At 46.6% G+C, this 19,844-nt stretch overlaps 1 protein-coding gene across 1 annotated transcript; it reads right to left on the bottom strand.

Annotated features, from left to right (window-relative positions):
• Window positions 1-12,236: 12,236 nt before the first annotated feature.
• On the bottom strand, window positions 12,237-19,359 carry FATE1 (fetal and adult testis expressed 1). The gene is made up of 5 exons (XM_043569752.1): window positions 19,017-19,359; window positions 17,872-17,999; window positions 14,034-14,140; window positions 13,549-13,627; window positions 12,237-12,803 (listed from the first exon to the last, which is right to left on the bottom strand). The coding sequence occupies exons 1-5, from the start codon at window positions 19,120-19,122 to the stop codon at window positions 12,672-12,674; spliced, it is 552 nt and encodes a 183-aa protein (XP_043425687.1). The 5' UTR covers window positions 19,123-19,359; the 3' UTR covers window positions 12,237-12,671.
• Between the last annotated feature and the right edge of the window lie 485 nt (window positions 19,360-19,844).

Here is a 19,844-nt window from a genome sequence, read left to right as displayed (position 1 = left end):
CACTGGTGTGAGGGGGCTAGACCCAGAGTGGAGAGTGAGCAGAGGAGGTCAAGCCAGCCCAGGGAGGCTGCAAACACCAAGCAGAGGACTAAGGACAGCCTCTCACTGATAAACATCTAGTGCAGGTGCTGCCTGTCACAGTTGGACCTCTTCCTCACTTACTAATCATCCCTAATAGCAGTGGCTCTCAGCCCACAAAAGGGACAGCTCTGGGGGCACATAAAATTTATGCCCTCTCTAAGGTCCTAGCACCAAGACAGATTCCTATCCCATGATTTCTATTCCCTCTCTGCTGGGAACAGACCCTTCCTTCAGTCTGGTTTCCCAGCAGCTGCCCTGCCACACACACTTTTATTCATCAGAACCACCCTTTCAGGCTGCTTGGCAGGGAACAAAGGCAGGCAGCAATCCCCTTACCCTGTAGGCAGCTAGGCCACTGGTTCTCATCCTCACACTCTCCAAAAATTTCATCTAGTCCTAAGGCTTCATTTACCATCATGTCCCAAAGCAAGATCAGAACCCAGGCGTCTCTCCAAAGCTACCCACCCATATCACCAGCTGCCTGGTAGAAATCTCCTTTGAGGCACATTAAATGCAACATAGCTGAAACTAAACTTGACACCTTTGTCTACAAATTGGTTTCTCCAGGTTACCCATCTCATAAAGGGGCCTGCCTTCTACCCAGTCATCCAAACCAGAAACTTGGATGTCAACCATAACTCCTTGTTTCCTTCCATCATCACATCAAGAGAGTCTCTATCCTCAGTCAAAAGAACCCCCGAAGTGTCAACAATCTGTCCATCCACTGTCTTCCATTCCCAAGGCACTGGCCTGGTCTCAAGTCTTCACTATTGCTCTCTAGACCTGCTGCATCAGACTCTGACTGGCCCAATCCTCACCAGGCTCTGGACTGGAGGGAAGACATGGACACTATCAGGGTTTGCTAGGAGTTAAAGCTCTCCAAGGGGATGAGAGCATAGAAGGAAGTGGAGAGGAGTTCTGAGGACCTGTAAAGGTGAAAGGTGACCCAAGGAGCTGAAAGAGTGGGAGTGACTGAGGACAAGCCCCAAAGAAGGGAGATTTTCAGGAAGGGAGGAGGCTTCAGGAGCCCACCCTTGCATCAAGAAGAGCAGGATTGCCTGTGGGGCCTGTCTTTGTCTACTGCCTCAAGCAAGAGCAGCCTCCAACCTTCTGCCTCCCTCTCCTCTGGCAGTCATTAGATTATTCTCTGTATTTGTAGGTTTGATTCTACTTTTTGTTTGTTGGTGGGGAGATGGGAAAAACAGGTGAAAGGGAGTGGAAAATACAGGCTTCCACTTATGGAATTAATGCATAACAAGGATAAATAAAGGTACAGTGTGGAGAATATAGTCAATGATATTGTAATCGTGTTGCAAGGTGACATATTGTAGCTACACTTGTGGTGAGCACAGCATGACAGAGAAGTTGATTCACTATGTTGTACACCTGAAACTAATGCGACATTGTGTGTCGACTATACTTAAATTTTCTAAGAAAAAAAAAAGAGCAGCCTCTGGGAGTGGTGGTAAAAAACAGCATGTTTTGCAGGGTTTCATAAGTAAGTAGTAGGAGGTGAGAAAGAAAAGATATGAATATAGCTAACTCTTTCCAGAAGCTTGACTGAGGGAGAAAGGAGAGAGATAGAGGTTCTCTGTGTTGCTCCTGTTATTCTTTCACTAAAAGGAGATTTTTTAAAAAGCAGGTATAAAGTTTTTGAAGAACAATTCAACAGATAATGAAAGTATCTGTGCATGTGACCAATTCCATTTAAGGCTGGAGCTCATGAAAGATGGATATAATGGGTGGCTCCAGGTACCAGAGGAGTAAGGGGAGACTTATGAAGAACATAGAGGGAGGGGCCAATAATGAATAGACTAGGAAGGAAGGAGGTGACAGACAGACAGGTTAGATGGGGATGGGGATATTGTGAGAAACACCCTAAGGGGCTCAGTCATGTGAGAATTCTTACATTCTCAGTGAAATGAAAGAGGTTTCATCTTCAGAGGCATCAGGCAACAGTAGATGCAGACTGGAGACCAGAAGGTTTGCAATGGCTGCTGCAGGGTTACACAGGAGAAACTGAGTAAGTGAGAGGGCAGGACTAGGCTGGGCAAGAAAGACAGCACACCATGTAACTGGCAAAGGGAAGAGAAATGGGTAGGGTCCTAGATGGAAAGTGGGACACCCAAGGAAGAAAGCTTTCAGAGTAACACAATGATTCTGTAAAAAGGCTGACGTCAATCATGATATACTTCTGGATCTCTTTTCTCGTCACCTACAAGTTGAGCAACCAACCCAAAACTTTTATAGAAAAACAAGATCCAAGGAGTTTCTTGGATCCTGGTTGAAAGCATTCTGAGGACAATTCCTTCAGAGATGCTAAAGCCAGGGACAGAAGGGACAAAGTAGTCATACAGCCAAGACAAAAAGGCAGATTAGCTTCCCGTTTGTGGCTCATTCAAATGCTCACTGCTGCCTGGTACTCTTTTATTTACTCACCTATCCCATGCATATTTCCATGGCACCTATTGTGCATCAGGTCTGTGATAAGTGCTGAGGTTAAAGAGAGTTTGGCCGAGTCTCTGAAAATGTTGTTCCCAGAATAAAAGGTAAGAGAGGAGCACAAGTCATCCTCAGAGTCACTTCTCAATTCATGTCTATTCTGTTTGTCAACAACATTTGACACATCTTATCTACTTTCTCTTTCTTGAAATAAGGGGTTCCACTCTCTTTGTTCTCCTCCCTCACTGGCGACTTCTTACAGCGTCCTATAAAAGCATCTTCCTCTTTCCTAACTTTAAAGTTTGGAGTTTCCTGAACTCAGTCTCTGGATGGATCCCTTATCTGTTCTTTCATTTCCTCAGTCAGGGTTGTGGCTTTAAACACATCTGTATTCCGATGACTTGCAAATTTATAACACCAGCCCAGCCTCTCACCTGAACTCCAGTTTGCCTCGCTGACATTAGGAAACAACGGTCAATGACCACTAAGAGTCAGGAAGAAAATTATCCCTACACTTGCCCCAGATTACTTTTGTGAGAGGTTCCAGACTGTGTCACAGAGACAGGAAACCCAGATGGAGCCTTATAGATTCCTTGGATTGAGAAGACAGACGAGAATATCCAAGGAAATCAAGGCAGTTAGAGTTTGCAGAACAGAGTACTGGAGAAGAGAGAACTGCAAAGAGACACAATTCTGGAGATGTGCAGAGACCCTTTCAAGTATTCACCTGACCATTTATTAACACACACCTATGATGAAGGAAGTTATCTATGGCTGGGGAAATAATGATTCCAAAAAATTAGAGGTAATAGCTCCCAACCCTAACACAGGGCTTAGAATAGAAAACCTAATGATTAATGGGGTATTGGGTAGAGTATCCAGAAGGGTCCTGATACTGTAATGGAGAATAATTCATTCCTAGACTGAACCCTGTTCTGGTCCCACTGAAAAAGTCTGAAAAGCAAAACTCAAAAGGATCAAACCCTTTCCAAATAACTTAACTTCATCCCAGAGCAAGACCCAAAAATATTTTTAAGAATTAAAAAAAAAGTATCCAGCATCCAACAAGGTAAAATTCACAATGTGTGGCATCCACTTAAAAATTACCAAGCATACAGATAATGTCTCAATAATGATGAGGAAATTATCTACCAATTAAAATAAATCCAGAACTGATACAAGTGTAAAATTACCAGACAAGGGTATTAAAATACTTAAAGTAACTATATTCCATATGTTGAAAAAGTTAGGTAAGAGTATGGAATATATGAAAAGACCCAGATCAAACTTCTAAAGATGAAAACTACAAATTCTGAAATGAAAAGTACATTAGATAGAACTAATTGCCAATCAGATGTTGCAAAGAGATTAGTAAACTTGAAGACAACAAGTTTCATGTTGTTTAGTGTATTTTGTCTAACATAATAAAATTATCTAAAATGAGGGATGCCTGGGTGGCTCAGTCAGTTAAGCATCCAATTTTGGCTCAGGTCATGATGTCACAGCTCATGAGTTCAAGCCCCACATCAGGCTCTGTGCTGATAGCTCAGCTGATAGCTGAGCCTGCTTCAGATTCTGTGTGTCTCTTTCTCTTTGCCCTCCTCTGCTGGTCTCTGTCTCTGTCTCTCTCTTTCTCTCATTCACTCTCTCTCTCTCTCTCTTTCTCAAAATAATAAATAAACATTAAAAAATTTTAAAAAATCAACTGTCCAAAATGAAGCACAAAGAGAAAAGAGAAACAGGAAAAGAAAGAGCAAAACGTCCATGAGCCGTAGGACAACTTCAAGTGGCTTAATATAGGTGTTGGTGAAGTTCCTAAAGGAGAGAGAGAAAAAAATATATATTTGAAGAAATAATGGCCAATTTTTTTTCAATTTTGAGAAAAACTATAAGCCCACAGATACAAAAATCTCAATGACCTAAGCACAAGAAAAATCAAGAAAATGATACCAAGGCACATTATAATCAAATTCTGCAAATCCATTGATAATGGAAAAATTTTTAAAGTAACCAGAGAAATAAGACACATTATGTACAGTCACAAAAGTAAAACTGAAATCAAATGTCCAATAATAAAGGTAGGACCTGATAGTAATAAAGGCAAAATCTGTCTCTCAGGCTTTCCTTCCAACTTCCAACTGGACATCATTCTCTGGCTCCCCTTGGACAACAGCAGTTCACCTCATCCCAAATCACACTGAATTCACCACCACCATCAGCCTTTCAAAAGACATTTGTGACCAACTGAGACTTCAAGCCTTCAGCTTCTGGCCTTCAGTGTGGCTTGGTACTCAAGCTTCTTCCTGAAGAGCATGTCCAGGCTCAGTCTCCCTATGCACAGCTTCTCACCAAGTTTTCAAAGTCTTAGGGTGAAATCCACACTATGCCACTCTTCTTGTCAACACCGTCCTGCACTAGAATGTGCACTGCCTGAGGGCAGGCATCAGTATCTGCATTGTTAGGCACTGCATCCCCACATAGCACTGAAGCTAGCTCCTGGAAAGCACTGATATACACATTGATGAATGAAAGTAAGGAAGAGATGGAGAGAGGGGTAAGAAAACATAAACCTTAGTGAAGTTCTGAGGAATCTCAGAAGACTCAGCTCAGAAGAGGAAACTGCTAGTAGAGAGACTCACTCCAGTGCCGCTTCCTGGAAATCTCATGAGTCCCTCCAGGTGACCAAGTATCCCAACTTCTTTTACAGTCCAGGCCATCTTGGCCTCAGATTCAAGTTAATACCAGCCAGAGTTTTTATTCTATGATTAGGAAGGGAATTCTTCCATGACTGACAGCCTAGAAAGGTGGGCTCCAAGTCTCAAGCCAGAAGCTAGTGCCTCAGATATTCAATCCTAGCCATTACAGCAGAGAAGGTCCTAGGCTGCAGGCAAAGGATGGTACCAAGAGGTGAGTCATGCACACCATGGGTGGCTGGGAGGTAAGGGCAAGCAATCAGGAAAGCAGGGAGGTAGGCAGGCAGGCAGACAGTGACAAGAAGAACCAAGAAGAAGCTAGAACCTGGGGGTACAGAGGCAGCTTCTCACTCATTCAGTAGCTATCATGTGCTGAGTATTTGACCTGAGTTAATTCACTTAATCCTCACAATCTGATGAGTCTGATACTATTATTATTCCCACTTCACAGATTCAAACCTAAGCAATCTGGTTCCAAAAGCACACTCAGCCACAGGGCCAGCCTGGAAGGTGAACAGAATCAAGAAATCGGGCATGACTACCAAGAGGAGAGTTAGATCATAACTGCACCAGGCACTGCAGGCTCTTGTAAAGCGGAAATTGCAGTGACTCCTTGTACCCCAGGCTTTGAGGGACATCTGAAAGGGGCCCAGCCATGGCAAAGGAGAATTAGCAGGAGCTGAGAGTGGGCAACCCCAAGCTGGAGGTGGAGTAAGTACCTGGAAGGCAGTAAATCCTTGATGTTTATCCACTTTTGGTTATCATCAGCCACCCTGAGGTCAGGCTCCAGCATAGCTTCTTTAAGAAACAGATGCTTAAGAACTATTTGTTGAATTAACAAAGTCTCCAGAGAGACAGGGCTTTGTACAAGAGGTCTAGTAGGCCAGCACAGTTGACCATTCCTTTGGCAATGGGCTGCAGCCTCTAGTGTAGACACCATGACATCAGAAACTTGCCATGGTTTGGCTTCTTTTGCCAAGACAGAATTCATTTCCTTACAAACTTGGGGTTAGGGCATTATTTCTGACATCAGCCACACTCAGTCCATACCCCAGGGGAGGGAGGCTCTTCCTAGGACAGGCTGGACCCTAGAGATAGTAGTTCATATCCCCAATACCTGTTGTCCCCACTGAGAAGCCCCTTCTGTGCTCCACATCCCCAGGTGCCCATTGGCCATCTCTATCTCCTGGGGGCAGTCATTGGGCCTTGGACTCAACATGTCCCAATCTGACATGACCTTCTGACCCCAGCCCCAACTCTTATCTCCCCAGTGCCTTATCTTGAGAAAGCCACATCTCCCCCCACAGGTGCTTAGTCCAGAAAGCTAGGAATCATCCTTGGTATGCCCCACTCCATCTGTAAATCCTGTTGGTTCTACTGCCGAAACCTTCCTTCAGTACCTTCTTTCTTGTCTAGTCTGACTGCTGTTGCCTTAGGCCTGGCCTCAACCCTTGTCACAGCCTTCTGACTCTTTGCTTCTTTGCCTCCAAACCCACAGCCCTACCTCGTCTCTACCTTCCACACTACAAGAGTGAGTTCAGTAAGTCTATACCAGGGTCTTTCTGTCACTCCTGCATCCAAAACCCATGGAATGGGCAGATGCCTTCACCTTAGAAATAAACTTTTTCAGAGCAGGGACTTGTCTATTGTGTTTAGTCATTAATCTCAAAAGCCTAGCCCAATGATAAACACATATGTATTTGGGAACTGAATGAACGAACAAATGAATGAATGAATGAATTTCCTGAACTTACACTTTCCCAAATCTATATCTTGTTCTATTTTCACTTTTACCCACTTTATTTGTATCATAAACTTGTCATTTCCTTACATGCTTATTGTCTATCCCTCACAAGATAGTTACATCGACATGAATAAGGACATGGTGTGTTAAGTACTTATTGAATGGGTATATGAATCATCTACATGACAAATTCCAAACTCTGCATTTGGGCATTCAAATCTCTTCTGGATTTCACCAGACCTATCTTTGCAACCTCATCTCTTATGGAACCATCTCATGTTGGAGCCTGGTGGGGTGTGGCCAGGTCTTGTCCTAGAAGTTTTGAGGCCACCATGGCACCTAAGGGCCAACCAAGTATACACCCTGTCAGCCACAGTTGGGGTTCAACTCAAAGCACATGTATCCAGTCCAAGCACTTAATGTCACTCCCTTTAGGTAAGGCAGCCATCACCCTGGAGGCTTTACCTCACAAGTGGTACTAAGGGCTCTTCTCATGCTCTTTCAACAGCAGGGACAGGACACTGGCAGGAAATCTAGAGACTAGGCCACCTCAACAGTAGATGCCTCTTATGGCCACAGGCCAACATGGATGGAGGTGACACTTCCTGGCCTGGGGTCAAGCTGAGATAAAGGGCAAGCTCAGCTGAGGGGCCAAAATGGAGAGCCTGTCCCTGCCCTAGGCCTGGGTGTGGAATCTTTCCTCAGTCAGAAGCTCCAAAAACTTGATTGCAGATGTAATCAAATGGTAGAAGGGCTGGCTCCCAAAGCCTGAGAGGCCTGTAGTGGTAACTCTTCCTCAAGGCTCTTCTGAAGAAGCCAGAGTGAACTCAAAGGGCTGAAAGCAAAGACTGAAATCCCAGTAGGAGTTCTGAAAGAAGCACTACATAACCCTCACCCCTACCTCCATTGTTCCTCATATGCAGAGAGCCATGGAGCTCCAAGTGGCACACTCCCCATGCTCTGAGGCTGGGATACACAGAAATGCCCTGGGCTAGGCAGACAGTGGAGGCAGGTGTAGGAGGTAAGACCCACAAGATTCTCCTTCTCTCCCACCAAACTTTGTCTGGCCAAGTAGCCCCTCAGCCCCTCTACTTCAAGCCTCCTCAAACCACTCTCTTCCACTCTCCTAGAAGAGAACAAAGACTTAGCAGCCTTGCACCAAGCTTAAGATAGAACTCTGTGTCTACATACTCCTAGAGCCCCCAGGATTTCATTCAGCTGCTATGACAAGGGACAATGGTTCCCCAAACAGCCACTTTCCCTCAGCTTCCTGGGAAGACCAATCACATGAAATACCATGTCAAGACAGGCTCTAGGACCTGTACACTTTCATGGGCTCCTGCCCCTACCACATGGAGACCACCAGCCCTGGCCACAAGATGGTGTCAGCCCTTGATCAGTGGCTGCCTCAACCCAATGCCTGTCCCTTTCCTTACCAATCAGATGGTTTCAGAGGCAGGCTGTCCCCTGGCCACAGTCAGCATCCATTGGTCCATCTGTGAAGCCTCCAATCAGAGATAAGACCTTGGGGAATCATCAGCACTTGACGCCAGCAGCGACCTCCTAGTGCTCCTAGTCCCAAGCCTGTGGGGTCCCTTAATCCCCACCCAGCTGGGAGCCCCCCAGTCAGAGAGCTTCCCCACGCTCCCTGACACCAACAGGAGAGGCTGGCAGTGGCCCAGAGGAGCTCATGCCCACAGCTGCAGCAAGCTCAAGACCCTGGCTCAGAGTGGCACCTGCCCACTGGAGAAGCTGCTGGGCCTGCTGACTGGATGTGTGACCTTATCACTGTGGGCCTTCTACACCTCAGGCTATAAGCAGGTAAGGGCTGAATGCTGTGCTGCCTGGTTGTGGGAGCTGCTTGTCTGCCCAGACCTAGGAGCCAGCCCCTCCCAAGCTCCCTGAGGAGCCCTCGCTTACATGGAGCATGCATCACTCAGGGCTTTGCGTCTGGGGACTCAAAGCTGCCAGCTCACTGCCCCCATGCAGCTGCCTCCTGGTCTTGGTCACAGTCATGGCCAGACTACCTCACTAGATGGCAAACCAAGGAGAAACCTGGGAAACAAAAGAGATTCTTGGGGTGGGACAAGGTTGGAGAGGAACCCATTACTTCTTCTCCAGCTCTGTCTGAACTTGGACTCTAAGAGGGGCCATGGTTGGGGAAGTGAAAGAAGTCAAGGACCCTTGGGTGGCAAGTCATTAGCTCCTTTGCAAGAGACCGGTATTTCAGCCTGCTACCAGGTACAACAGAGCCCCCTCCATGCACCTCACATCTCTCTCTCCACATGCCCACCTTCCTCTGCCAGGCTTCCCCAGCTGCTGGGAAGCCAACCTGAGACAAAACTAGAATATTGAGTTTCAGCCTTTGCCAGGGATGATAGGGGTTTAAGGACGAGTCCAGTGGGGCAAACATGACCAGAGGCTTACAGTTTTCCTTACCTGTACACACAGCTGGGGAATTACCTCATCCCTGAGTGGGCCATGTGGAGTGGCTTACATGAGATCGTGTGTACAAGGCCCAGGACACAAACAAGTACGTGTATCTGCATGTGACAGTGACAGTTTGCAAGGATGCACACCAAGCTGAACATGGGAGTTAGTTCTATAGAGGGGCTTAACATTGTGAGATAAAGGGATTTGTTAGCTAAACCTATAATGTTTGTTGTTTTCAGAAAGATATCATCAAGCAGGACTTGTGTAATTATTTTTTAAATGTAATGTGCTGACACATAGTAGGTGAACCAAAGAAAGTAGTGCTCAGAATCGACTTACTTTTATGCCAAAGTATTTTCCACAGGGGGTATGTCCTAAAGACCAGACTTGTATGACTAAGGCAAGGCCAGCCCTCCTTTCAGGAGGCAATCAGGTCAGAATTGCTCTCCAGGGACCCTGGTCAGAGGCCATCCTACCAGACCTTTACTTCTACTAAATGCCAGGGATGCATAAGGCAATGGAAGCAGTGCCTTCCTTCTAGCAGCTCCTGATCCAGTGTGGGCATCAGCTATGTACTCCTCTAATGCAAAGCCTGGGCAGCCCATAGGAAGTTTCATAGAGGAACAATAAACAGCACACTCCAGAAGAACCCCTTCCACCACATCCAAGTATAAATGAGTCTCTCTGCTCCTCCACTTGCCCAAGAAGTTCAAACCTTCTTGGGAGATGGGTTGAGCCAATGCTGGAGTGCTTGGGCAAGGCCAGAGCAGCTTGGCAGGGAAACAGCATCAAGGAAGCAGATGCTCCCAATGGATTATAGTCAGAGGGCCTAGTAGGAGGTGCCAACCCCTGTAATAGGGCCCATAACAGAACTCTGCAGAAGGACCCACTGCCTGTCTCCCAGGCTACCATGGGGAATAACATAGGGAAGCTTTGGTTCCATTTCCGCTCTGGAGGGCTCCATAGATGGAGTGGGCAGGCAAGGCTGGTAGCCAAGTAGTCACACCGCAAGGCAAAATATGGAGGCCAGCCAGGGCCTAGGCAAGTTCTCCACCTTAGCTTACCTAGCCCGAGAAGCATTTCTCCAGGGGGCTGCCACACTGTTTGTTTGCAACTTAGCTAAATTGCTCCCAAGAGTAAGCCTTTGTTTCACAACATATTTTCAGCCAGACTTCTTTTGCAAACATGTCCGTGTCTGCTCACACACACATGCAGACCCATGTCCCAAAGGCTTGCCCCAGTCTACAGAACCCTTCTCTTCCTCTGAGCCTTTTGGCATGGCCAGCTGGAACAGAAGAAAGGGGTGGCTTTCAAAGAGCCACTCAAGGGGAGACCTCATAGCATCCTTAACTCCAGGCCTCTACACTCTGCTTGGCTGGTCTTCCATGCCTTCAAAGGCAGTGGGAACTTTGGCCTTGTCGCTGTTCCCCTTAATAAGTCCCTATACTTTGGGACCTGGTCTGCCTGAGGCTGTGGGGAGGGAACGGGTGGCCTGCAAAGAAGTCCTCCAGCCTTACTCTTAACCTTCAGATGATTCTTGTGCTCTAGGGCCCATTTGGAGGAGGCACAGAGGCTTAAGCTTCTCCCCAGGCCTCTTGGATTTCCCAACTAGAAGCATTTGTCTCTAAAGCAGCAGCCCTCTCCCCATTTCACCAAGGGACTTCCTCTGGCACCCCATTACCCTCTCTACTTTGAGACCAAAGAGGGAAGCCCCCAACTGTTTCTTCATTAAGTGTTCTTGTCTCCGCTTTCAGCAGGGCCCAGGCCCCAGTGACCATATGTATGGTATCCCTCAGGGCTGACAGGAGGTTCCTGAGACTCAAGAGTAGAAGAATACCCTCATTTTATGGGGACCACTGAGCACCAGAGATGGGTGGGGCAGGGGCAAAGTAGGCTCATGACTCAAGTCTCTCTCTTTTATTCCCTCCTTCTTTCCATCCCTCTCCCACTATCTCTCATCCTCCTTCTCCTCTCTCTCTCTCTCTCTCTGTCTGCCCCCCCACCCCCTTTTCTCTCACACACACATATAGTCATGTTTATTTTATGTCTAATGACTAACATACTCTCTTACTTTTGTAGATGGAGAAGCCTTGACAGATTTGGAAGATTGGGGAAAGTCCAGTTAGCCACCAAAGCCGATGAGTAGCTTCTGGGTCCCTGCCCCCCAAAACATATGTATTTATCCCTTGGTCCCAGGAAAAGGGGCAAAAGCTCTTCCCAAGGCCTCCTGGAGCTGAGCACAACTGCCTTTATATTCACCCAGGCCAAGTCTTACTGCCCTACCAGCAATCCACTTTGAGGTGAGCTTCATGGGGTCATGGACATGGGGGAGAGAGGTTCAAGATTCCTCCATGTGGCCTTGCATCCAGCCTCTAGAGTTGAGTTGGGGGCCTTGTCCCCATCAAGTCTATATGAGACAGGCAGAGCCCTAGCCTGGGACACAGGAGAACCCGTTCTAGCCCTAACCCTGTCTCAGTATTGTTGGATGACCCAGGACCATGTTCTCCCTCTGCAGGACTCAATTTCCTCCTGGGAAAATAGAAAAGTTTCTGGTCCCTTCCAGGAGATTTCCTCTGATTGAGTGCCTACAATTCCTGACCCATACAAGCTGCTGCAGAACTTCTTCCCCACAAGCACTCATTGGCATAAGCCCAACAGGAAGGACTTTGCCAATCCCTGTCCCTAAGCAGGCTCTCTACCTGGTCAGGGAGCCTTGGGGAGGAGGGGGAGGAAGGAACCAGGACTTATTGGGTGTGGCATCATCCCAGTCCCTGCAACAGTGACTTTGTTCAGAGTTGCTGTCCTCACATGAATCCTGGATGTAAGAAGTTCAGACACCAGAGTTTGCTGTTATCAGTAAACTTTTATTGAGCATGTTCTCTATGCAGAGTCCCATACACAACGTGGGAGAAAACTGGGAAGACACAGACAGCCAAGTCACTGCCACAGAGGATGGAACAGAAGGGACTCTTAGGGCAAAGAGGCAAGGTTTAGCTCTGAGATGGTCACCATGGAGCCATGATGGACAAGCAGGAAGCACCTGCCACTGTGGGGGCCACATGCCACCCTCCTCACCTTCCAAAGTGGCTGCACCTCAGCCCATTCAGACCTCTACCTCCCAGCAGCCAGGGCCTCCCCAGGCCAAGGGTGTAACCAGAGTGGAAAATGGCCCTGATGCTGCTAAGAGCTGCTGGGAGATGGAAGGAGGATGGGCAAGGGTGGCCCAGGGAGAAAAAGGAAGAAGAGGAAGGAGAAGAAGTCTCAGGAAGCAGGAAGCATCACTGGCGCATCCACAGCCACAGGTTGACGACACAGGCTGACACCAGCATGGTGAAGAACAGAGTTTCCCTGTGGCGCCAGGTAGCACCTTGTTCCTCCAGGGCTTGCAGCCGGCAGGTGATCACTTGCAGCTGCAGAGACCAGGAGGCTAATGAATGACAAGCCAATGGCTTCTGGAGAAGCTCTTGGCTCACTACTAGGGAAAGTATGAACTTAGTACAGAAAGGGGATTTGATGTCCTTTGGTAGGCCAAAGTGCCCCTGGGTGAGACGCAGAAAGAACAACTGAAACCAGGGGGCTAGGTTGGGCCCATGGGATAGATGTCCAGGCTGTTTGTGTTCATAGGACCAGCCACTTTGCCCACTCATTGGGTGTTCACCCAGTTGTCTAGAAGAAGCCAGCCTATCCCAACTGTGCTGGGGGAGGTGAGGAAGGGCATTTCATTCTTGGGGCAGGCTGGCATGAGGGCATCAGCAGCACCAGACTGAGGACTCCAAGATGGGTGACACTCAGGGGCCGGAGACAGCCACCAAGGTAGATGCCCCTCCGGGTCCAGGGCTGCTGTATTCTCTTCTTGAGAAGACAACTCTTTTCCCAGACCTCTTATCACCATTCTCTGGGCACAGACTTATAGCCTTTTCTGTTGCCTCTTGGTCCTCATTTTGGCTTCCACTGTTCCCTTCCACATATCAGGAAGAGAGGCAGGGCTGAAGCTGCCATGAAGGTGGGTCACTAGAGGCCTGAGGCCTGGGAGGAAAGGAAGGGGAGCATGACCTCAACTCTGCTGCTAGAGGCTAAGATGACTTCAAAGAGGGTGGTGTCATTGCTGTCAAGCCCCACCTGCCCCAAGATACCATGAGCATAGGAGATGCTCACCTGCCTTCTCATAACTTCCATCTCTAGTTCATTTAGCTCTTCCAGGCCAATCTGTGCCACCATATCTGCCTCTGGGTTGCTGGGAAACAAGAAAAGATAGAGGGTCAGAGCTACTGGTGGTCCCAGGCCAGGCCTGGCAGGGAGCACAGGAAGGCCATAAGGGCAAGCAGGTAAAGGCAGGGTCTCTTGTAGACAATGACTCAGTCATCCTTGAGTCCTTCCCTTCCCTGGTAAGAAGGTCCTGGGGCCTCAGGGCTGGGAACCAGCCCAGCCAAGCCTCAGATTGCTTGGAGTCCCTGAATGGGCAAGAGGCCAGGAGGCTCAGGGGCTATGGTAAGGAGGCAACAGAGCCTCAACATTCTAAGCATGGCCAGCTGCTCACAATACCCTCTCGTCAGTCTGCTTGCCAGTCCATCTGGCCCACTGTGGTCCCTGCCCAAAGAGCACCAGCTTTCTTTCTGCAGGGTCCCTGGGATCTTTCTTACCGCTCATAATGGAATCTCCTGCTTTGGAAGCCACCAGGATACTCCCGGGGGTTGGCATTACCATGGTCTGGTTCTTTCAATACTCTGGGTATTGACACCTGGGGCCCCTAAAGAAAAGGAATGGTCAGCAAAGGTAGCCTACTCAGTCCCAGCTGAGCAGCTGCTCCACACTGCCCAGGACCAATAGTGTACCCATCAGGAGTCACGTGCTACCTGTTCCTCTGAAATCACAGGCTGGCAGCTTCAGACCACTAGAGGAGCCTGGGAATCCCACAAGTTGGCTATTTGTCACCACTCCAACCTACCATGTTCCTCAGTAGTTTCTGACCTTCCAGGCTGTGGGGAAGGAAGAATAGTGACAGGGATCCCCATCCTCTGCCAGCACTGTCACATACAGACATCAGATGAGTCCAAGATGAGAATGGAAAACCTCAATTTTAGAGCCAAGGAAATTGAGGCCTGTCAAGTGACTGCACTTCTTTCTAAGGACACACAGTAAGTGTCTGAGCTCAAGATAGAACCCTAGCCACTGGGAAACAATAGCCTCTTTCTGTGTGTGCATGACCATTCCAGGGGCTTTCATTTTTATCCATCTGCTAACCACTCCCTGGAGTGGATGTCTCTGGCCAAGAGTTCTTCACTTAGTAGCAATGTGCCTCAGTGGTCCTGTTAGGAAATGGCAAGTTAGGAGGCATGGAATATGAAGCACTCAGCTCCTGGCCGAATTAACTAATTAATGCCTGAAGCCTAGCTGCTGGGATTCTCACAGAGGCTGCAAAGCCTCCTGCTTGCTCATTACAAAAGATGAGCTAGCAAGAAAAAAAAATGCTAGCAGTCATGTGAGAGGCAATAGGTGGTGAGAGAGCTCAGCAAAGCTGCAGCATTCAGAAGGTGTTGAGAGCAAACCAAGGGAAGTGGGCCTATGGCTCAGAAGCAAATGGGGAGCAGTAGATAACTGAATTCCCCTTCTGCCAGTGGCCAGAGAGGACCCAGATGTGGAGGCTGCAGGGACACTGGGGTGGTCTCAAGGACCCATCGGGGGATGGAAGGGACAGGGGCCTTGGCTGAAGGTCTGTAAATGGAACAGCCATCCAGCCCTCTCACCCAACCTGGCTGTCAGCCAGGCAGTTCCCCCCAAGCCCAAACTTGAGCTAAATGAATGGGGGAGAGGGGTGGTTGTGCCACAAAACAGAGCCCTCTCCATTCTGGCATTTACAGGTGCCCTTTGTACAGTCCATGTTGCTAAAGTAGAACTTAATGTCTCTCCGTTCTCACCAACACAGAGTTCTGGGTTGGCTGTATTTGCCTCACTCTTTTTTTTTTATGGTTCTATTTGCCTCACTCTTAATGAGAAATATACAACCAAGTCTTGCCTATCACCTGAGAAATATCTGCAGCCCTCCTATGTTCTTAAGAACAACAGTAAACTGCAAGTGGCCTCCATACTCCATTTTTTATAATAATGCAAAATTTGTCATTCTCAGAAGTGCACACAGATATTGGCATGTCTTTTTCTGTGTGAACTGTACTTGACAGTAATACTACTATTTGATTTTCCTCTTCATCTTCTTCTTGAGATACCTCAAAAATAGCATAAAAGTGACAATATTGTCAAGAAAATCCCAAGACTATAAAAAGGAATTTGATTGAGAGTTTCTCCTAGAATAATTTCCACACCATCCCCTTGATTTTCCTACAGATTGGGATCAGAAGGACAAAAAGTTTTTTTGAGAGATTTGTAGGTACATAAGGATGAGAAACTGGTGGCTGGGATTTGTTTGTTTGAGATAACATAGTTTGTTTTTAACACATAAATATACAGGAATTAATGTGACAACATCTGCAGGTTGATGATAGCCTATTGTGGGTTGCTCATCATAAGGCCTAACTGTTCAAAAACAGTTGTCTTGTTGCTTTTTTTGTTTTTAATTATGGAAATTTCCCATTTAGAATTATATGCATTATAAAATATAACATTTTATATCAATTTGATAGAGATTAAGGAAATCTGTGAATTTCAACAAGTCATAGCTTCCCTCTACTATTGCAAAAAGTGTTATTTTTATTTTCATGTAATTTTCAAGGCACACTACTTTTCACCCCCAAAACAGAAGAACAGTATTATTAACTTTTTTATCTTTTCATGTTGTGGTTCTCTCAGAAGTGGGCACAGTTCCATTCATTTTTGTTTGTTTTGCTCAAAAGTAAATAATAAATAGAATTGATAAATCTTAATTCTAAATGTCTAATTTCTAAATTCAATATGATTTTTTAAAGTACTCCTGTGGTCCTAATAGGTAACTATAATTACTCCAGAGTTTATACCCCGCCTCAACTGCCCTCCCATGCCCACCCCATTCTGCCTCAGTCTCAGGGGCATGGGTGGCTTGCTGGAGCCTGACCTGATGGAACAACTTGATGTGGCTTCTACCTTTGGACAAAAGAAGCCAATTCAATATTTCTGGCTTATTTTCATTCCCAGGAGGTCTCTGGGAGCTCTTTTTCTCTTTATTCTTTGGCAGTGGAATCATTTGGGCATTTTATTTTAACTCATTCCCTAGAACAGGGAGGCCTCCCTCCTCTCCAATCTTGTTGCCTTACCCCCACTAACCTCTGCAACACTGTAATAACCATGGTAAGCTTGTTAACAGAATCCACTACAGAACTATCAGACTCAAGTGATTCCCTAGAATCATCAAGTCATCCACCTCTCCAAAATCGCTGCCTTTTTCCAGTCCCCTTTACAATATGGCCACCATTTTTTTTTCTAGAACATTCCCTCACCCAGAGTGAATGTAGCTTAAAGGATTAGCTACAGAACAATGGGACTCAGGTGACTTCCAAGAATATTGAGTCTCCCTCCCTCTCTAACCTGGTTGCCTTTTCCCAGTAATCTTTGCAACAGTATAAAAAACATTTTAGTAAAACTTTCCCTCACCCACAGTGAAAGTAGCTTTAAAGGACTGGCTACAGAACTTGAGACTCACATGATTCCCTCCAACAGTCAAGTTCCCCTACTCTCCAGCTTGGTTGTCTTTTCCCAGTAACTTTTGCAACAGCATAGCAACCACATTTCTAAAACTTTCCCTCATCCACCAGTGAACATAACTTCAAGGACTGGCTACAGAATGAGATATTCCCTAGAACATTCAGGTCTCCCTCTTCTCCAAACAGACTGCTTTTTCCCAGTATCTTTTGTGACAATATAGCTGCCTTTTTTTTCTAGAACATGCCTTAACTCACATTAAATGTAGCTTAAAGGATTGGCCACAAAATAGTCGTATCAAGTTGACTGGATTTCCTAAAAGCCAGGGAGCATAGGAACCTCACTTGCCTTACTTTGTCCCACTCATGAGTTATGTTATATATATATATATATATATAGTATTATAAATATAAATAATATATAAATATATAGCATTATAAATATAAATAATATATAAATATATATTTAATATAATAGATTCTATAAAATATATATTTATATAGAGAAATGTATAAAATACCTATAGAAATTTATTTATTTATTTATAGAGGAAAGTTTCATTTCACACACACTAGAGTTTTGCAGAGTAAAGTATACATGTAGTCCCCAAGTAATATGTGATTCAGGTGTTCTGCACTCCCAAGTTTGAACTCCCAGCCTACCAAAGGATGGCCCTGACCTCTCGCTGGACCTCCCTAACCTTCATTGCCCGAATGGCACACAGGAGTTTCCTCCCCTCTCCCCAAGTCAACATCTGGCTCTACTCAACCTACCATTGTCAGGCTGCAGCCCCTACAGCCAGTACTCCCAACCCCAACCCAGTCACTGCATGCCAAGGCCTCCATACAGTACCATTTTCTTGGCCCGGGTGGCAGTCTTATTCCAAACTGGTTGGCCTGAACCAGAGTCAGCAGCCTTTGAATCCAATTTTTGTCGCCAATGAGAGGCACCCAAGGGCTGGGATCCATGCTCTTTCATTTCTAGGGAGAAGAACAGAGGTCCCAGGAATACCCATAGAGGCAGTACCAAGGCTTCCTGGGCACAAGACACACCAGAAAGAGGACAGGGTCCCCAAACTTCTTAGGAATCATTCAACACTCATTCACTGCTATCTACTGGCAGATCTCAGGCCCCAGTCTGTTCATCTGTTCAAAAATTTAGCAAGTATTTACTGAGGTCCAAGCTCTGGACTAGGTTACTGGAGGGAGAGCAATGACCAAGAGACAGGATTACAACAATCAACTGACTGTGTGTGCACAGGGGGAGTGAGGGGGCAAAACAGAAAATAATCTGTCAGTGTAGATTCAGATGAAGGATACATTCTCCCAAAATGATAAAAACAGAGCAACATGACAGAAGGTAGGGGCTACTTCTAGAAAAGTGAGAAACAACATTGAAGCAGAGACCTGAAAAAGAAAAAAAAAAAGATCCCAGCCATGGAAAATCTAGGAAGAGTATCCCAGGCACAGAGAACAGAAAGCACAAAGCCTATGAGGAAGAGCCAACCTTGGCGTGTTATAAGGACAAGAATAAATGCAGTTTGCAGTGGGTCACCATGCCACAGTATGAAATATGTTGAGGTGGCGACCTTGATCAGTTCTTATAGATCACAGAAAGGAGTATGGATTTCACTCTAAATGAGGAGAGGCATTGAAGGTTTAGGAGAGAGAATTGATCTGATTAATCTTATAAATTGAGCCCTCCGGATGCTTTGTCATAGACACAGTGGTAGCTTGGACCACACATATTGGTACCATCCTACTCTCTCATGGGCTACAAAATGCTCACATCATCAATTCCTTTCCCCCAGCTTCCCTGTCAGTCAAACCACAAATACATGTATATGCACACCAAGGCACAGACACACACACAGCCACACATACATGCAAGCACATACATGCATATATATGAATCTGCCCAGCTATGCACACACCTTCCCCACCACGAAGGCACAGGTTCAGACACCCAAGGAAAGGGAAATTTCACGGGCTCCTCACCTGCTATCACTATATGCTCTTGGCTTTGCACACAGCTTCCAGGAACCAGCTCTTCAGCCATGGATGTTTCCATCTCCTCCTTGATTCTATAGGGGCCTCCTGCCATTGCAGCCAGTTTTTTACTTTTAAACTATGGCCAAGGATACACAGGAAGCAGGGCACAGCAGAGGCACTTGGAAAATCAACTCTTCAAGAGGTAGGAGCTCAAGTCAGATATATCTGGGCATGGGGGTGGAGTCAGACTCCCTCACTGGGCTCAGGCCTTGCACCCAGCACATTCTGTTCTTGTTGTATCTTGTTGGCTGGGTCCACAGCCTTCTCCCCTGCTACTCTGTAAGCAACATGGGAGAAGAGATAAGTGTCAGAAGCTTTGCTTATGAGAACTACCCTGGCTCTCAGGTCACCTGATTTGGCCCCATTGAAAGGCCACCATCCATCATTTCTAAAGAGAGGCAGGTACTGGCACAGGAGCTCAGAGCCAGTCAGTACCCAAAGCATGGTTATATCCCAAGCCTCGCATGACTTCTGCAAGCCCAGCTCTGGCTAGTAATCCAGGCCACAACACCCTTCAATAGGCATCCTCTGCAGGGCACATCCTGTCTCCCACAGTCTGGAGTTCCCAGGCAAGGGAGATGGTCTTTTGATGCCCTCAGTCAGCCTGAGCAGGAACCATGAGAACCAAGGGAGGGAAGGCAGGAAAGAAGGGAGCTGCTTGCAGCCAGTGGAGGCCTTACCATCCCCAGGCCCTGGAGTCTCTGGTCTAAGTCCAAATTCTCCCTCAGTTTTCCTACTGATTAGACCACTGTGAAGGTCAAGTTTACTTGTTTA

The sequence above is a fragment of the Prionailurus bengalensis genome, chromosome X (assembly GCF_016509475.1).
Source record: "Prionailurus bengalensis isolate Pbe53 chromosome X, Fcat_Pben_1.1_paternal_pri, whole genome shotgun sequence".
Taxonomy (NCBI): Eukaryota; Metazoa; Chordata; class Mammalia; order Carnivora; family Felidae; genus Prionailurus; species Prionailurus bengalensis.
This window is presented reverse-complemented; position numbering and strand designations above follow the sequence as displayed.

Bases quoted from the DNA above. Each gene is read 5' to 3' on its own strand.
- FATE1 (XM_043569752.1), bottom strand. From the start codon at position 19,122: ATGGCAGGAGGCCCCTATAGAATCAAGGAGGAGATGGAAACATCCATG. The intron at 18,000-19,016 runs GTGAGGAGCCCG...TCTTCTCCCTAG, and splicing joins AGAGCATATAGTGATAGCAG to AAATGAAAGAGCATGGATCC. The intron at 14,141-17,871 runs GTACTGTATGGA...CCTTTTCTTTAG, and splicing joins CCACCCGGGCCAAGAAAATG to GGGCCCCAGGTGTCAATACC.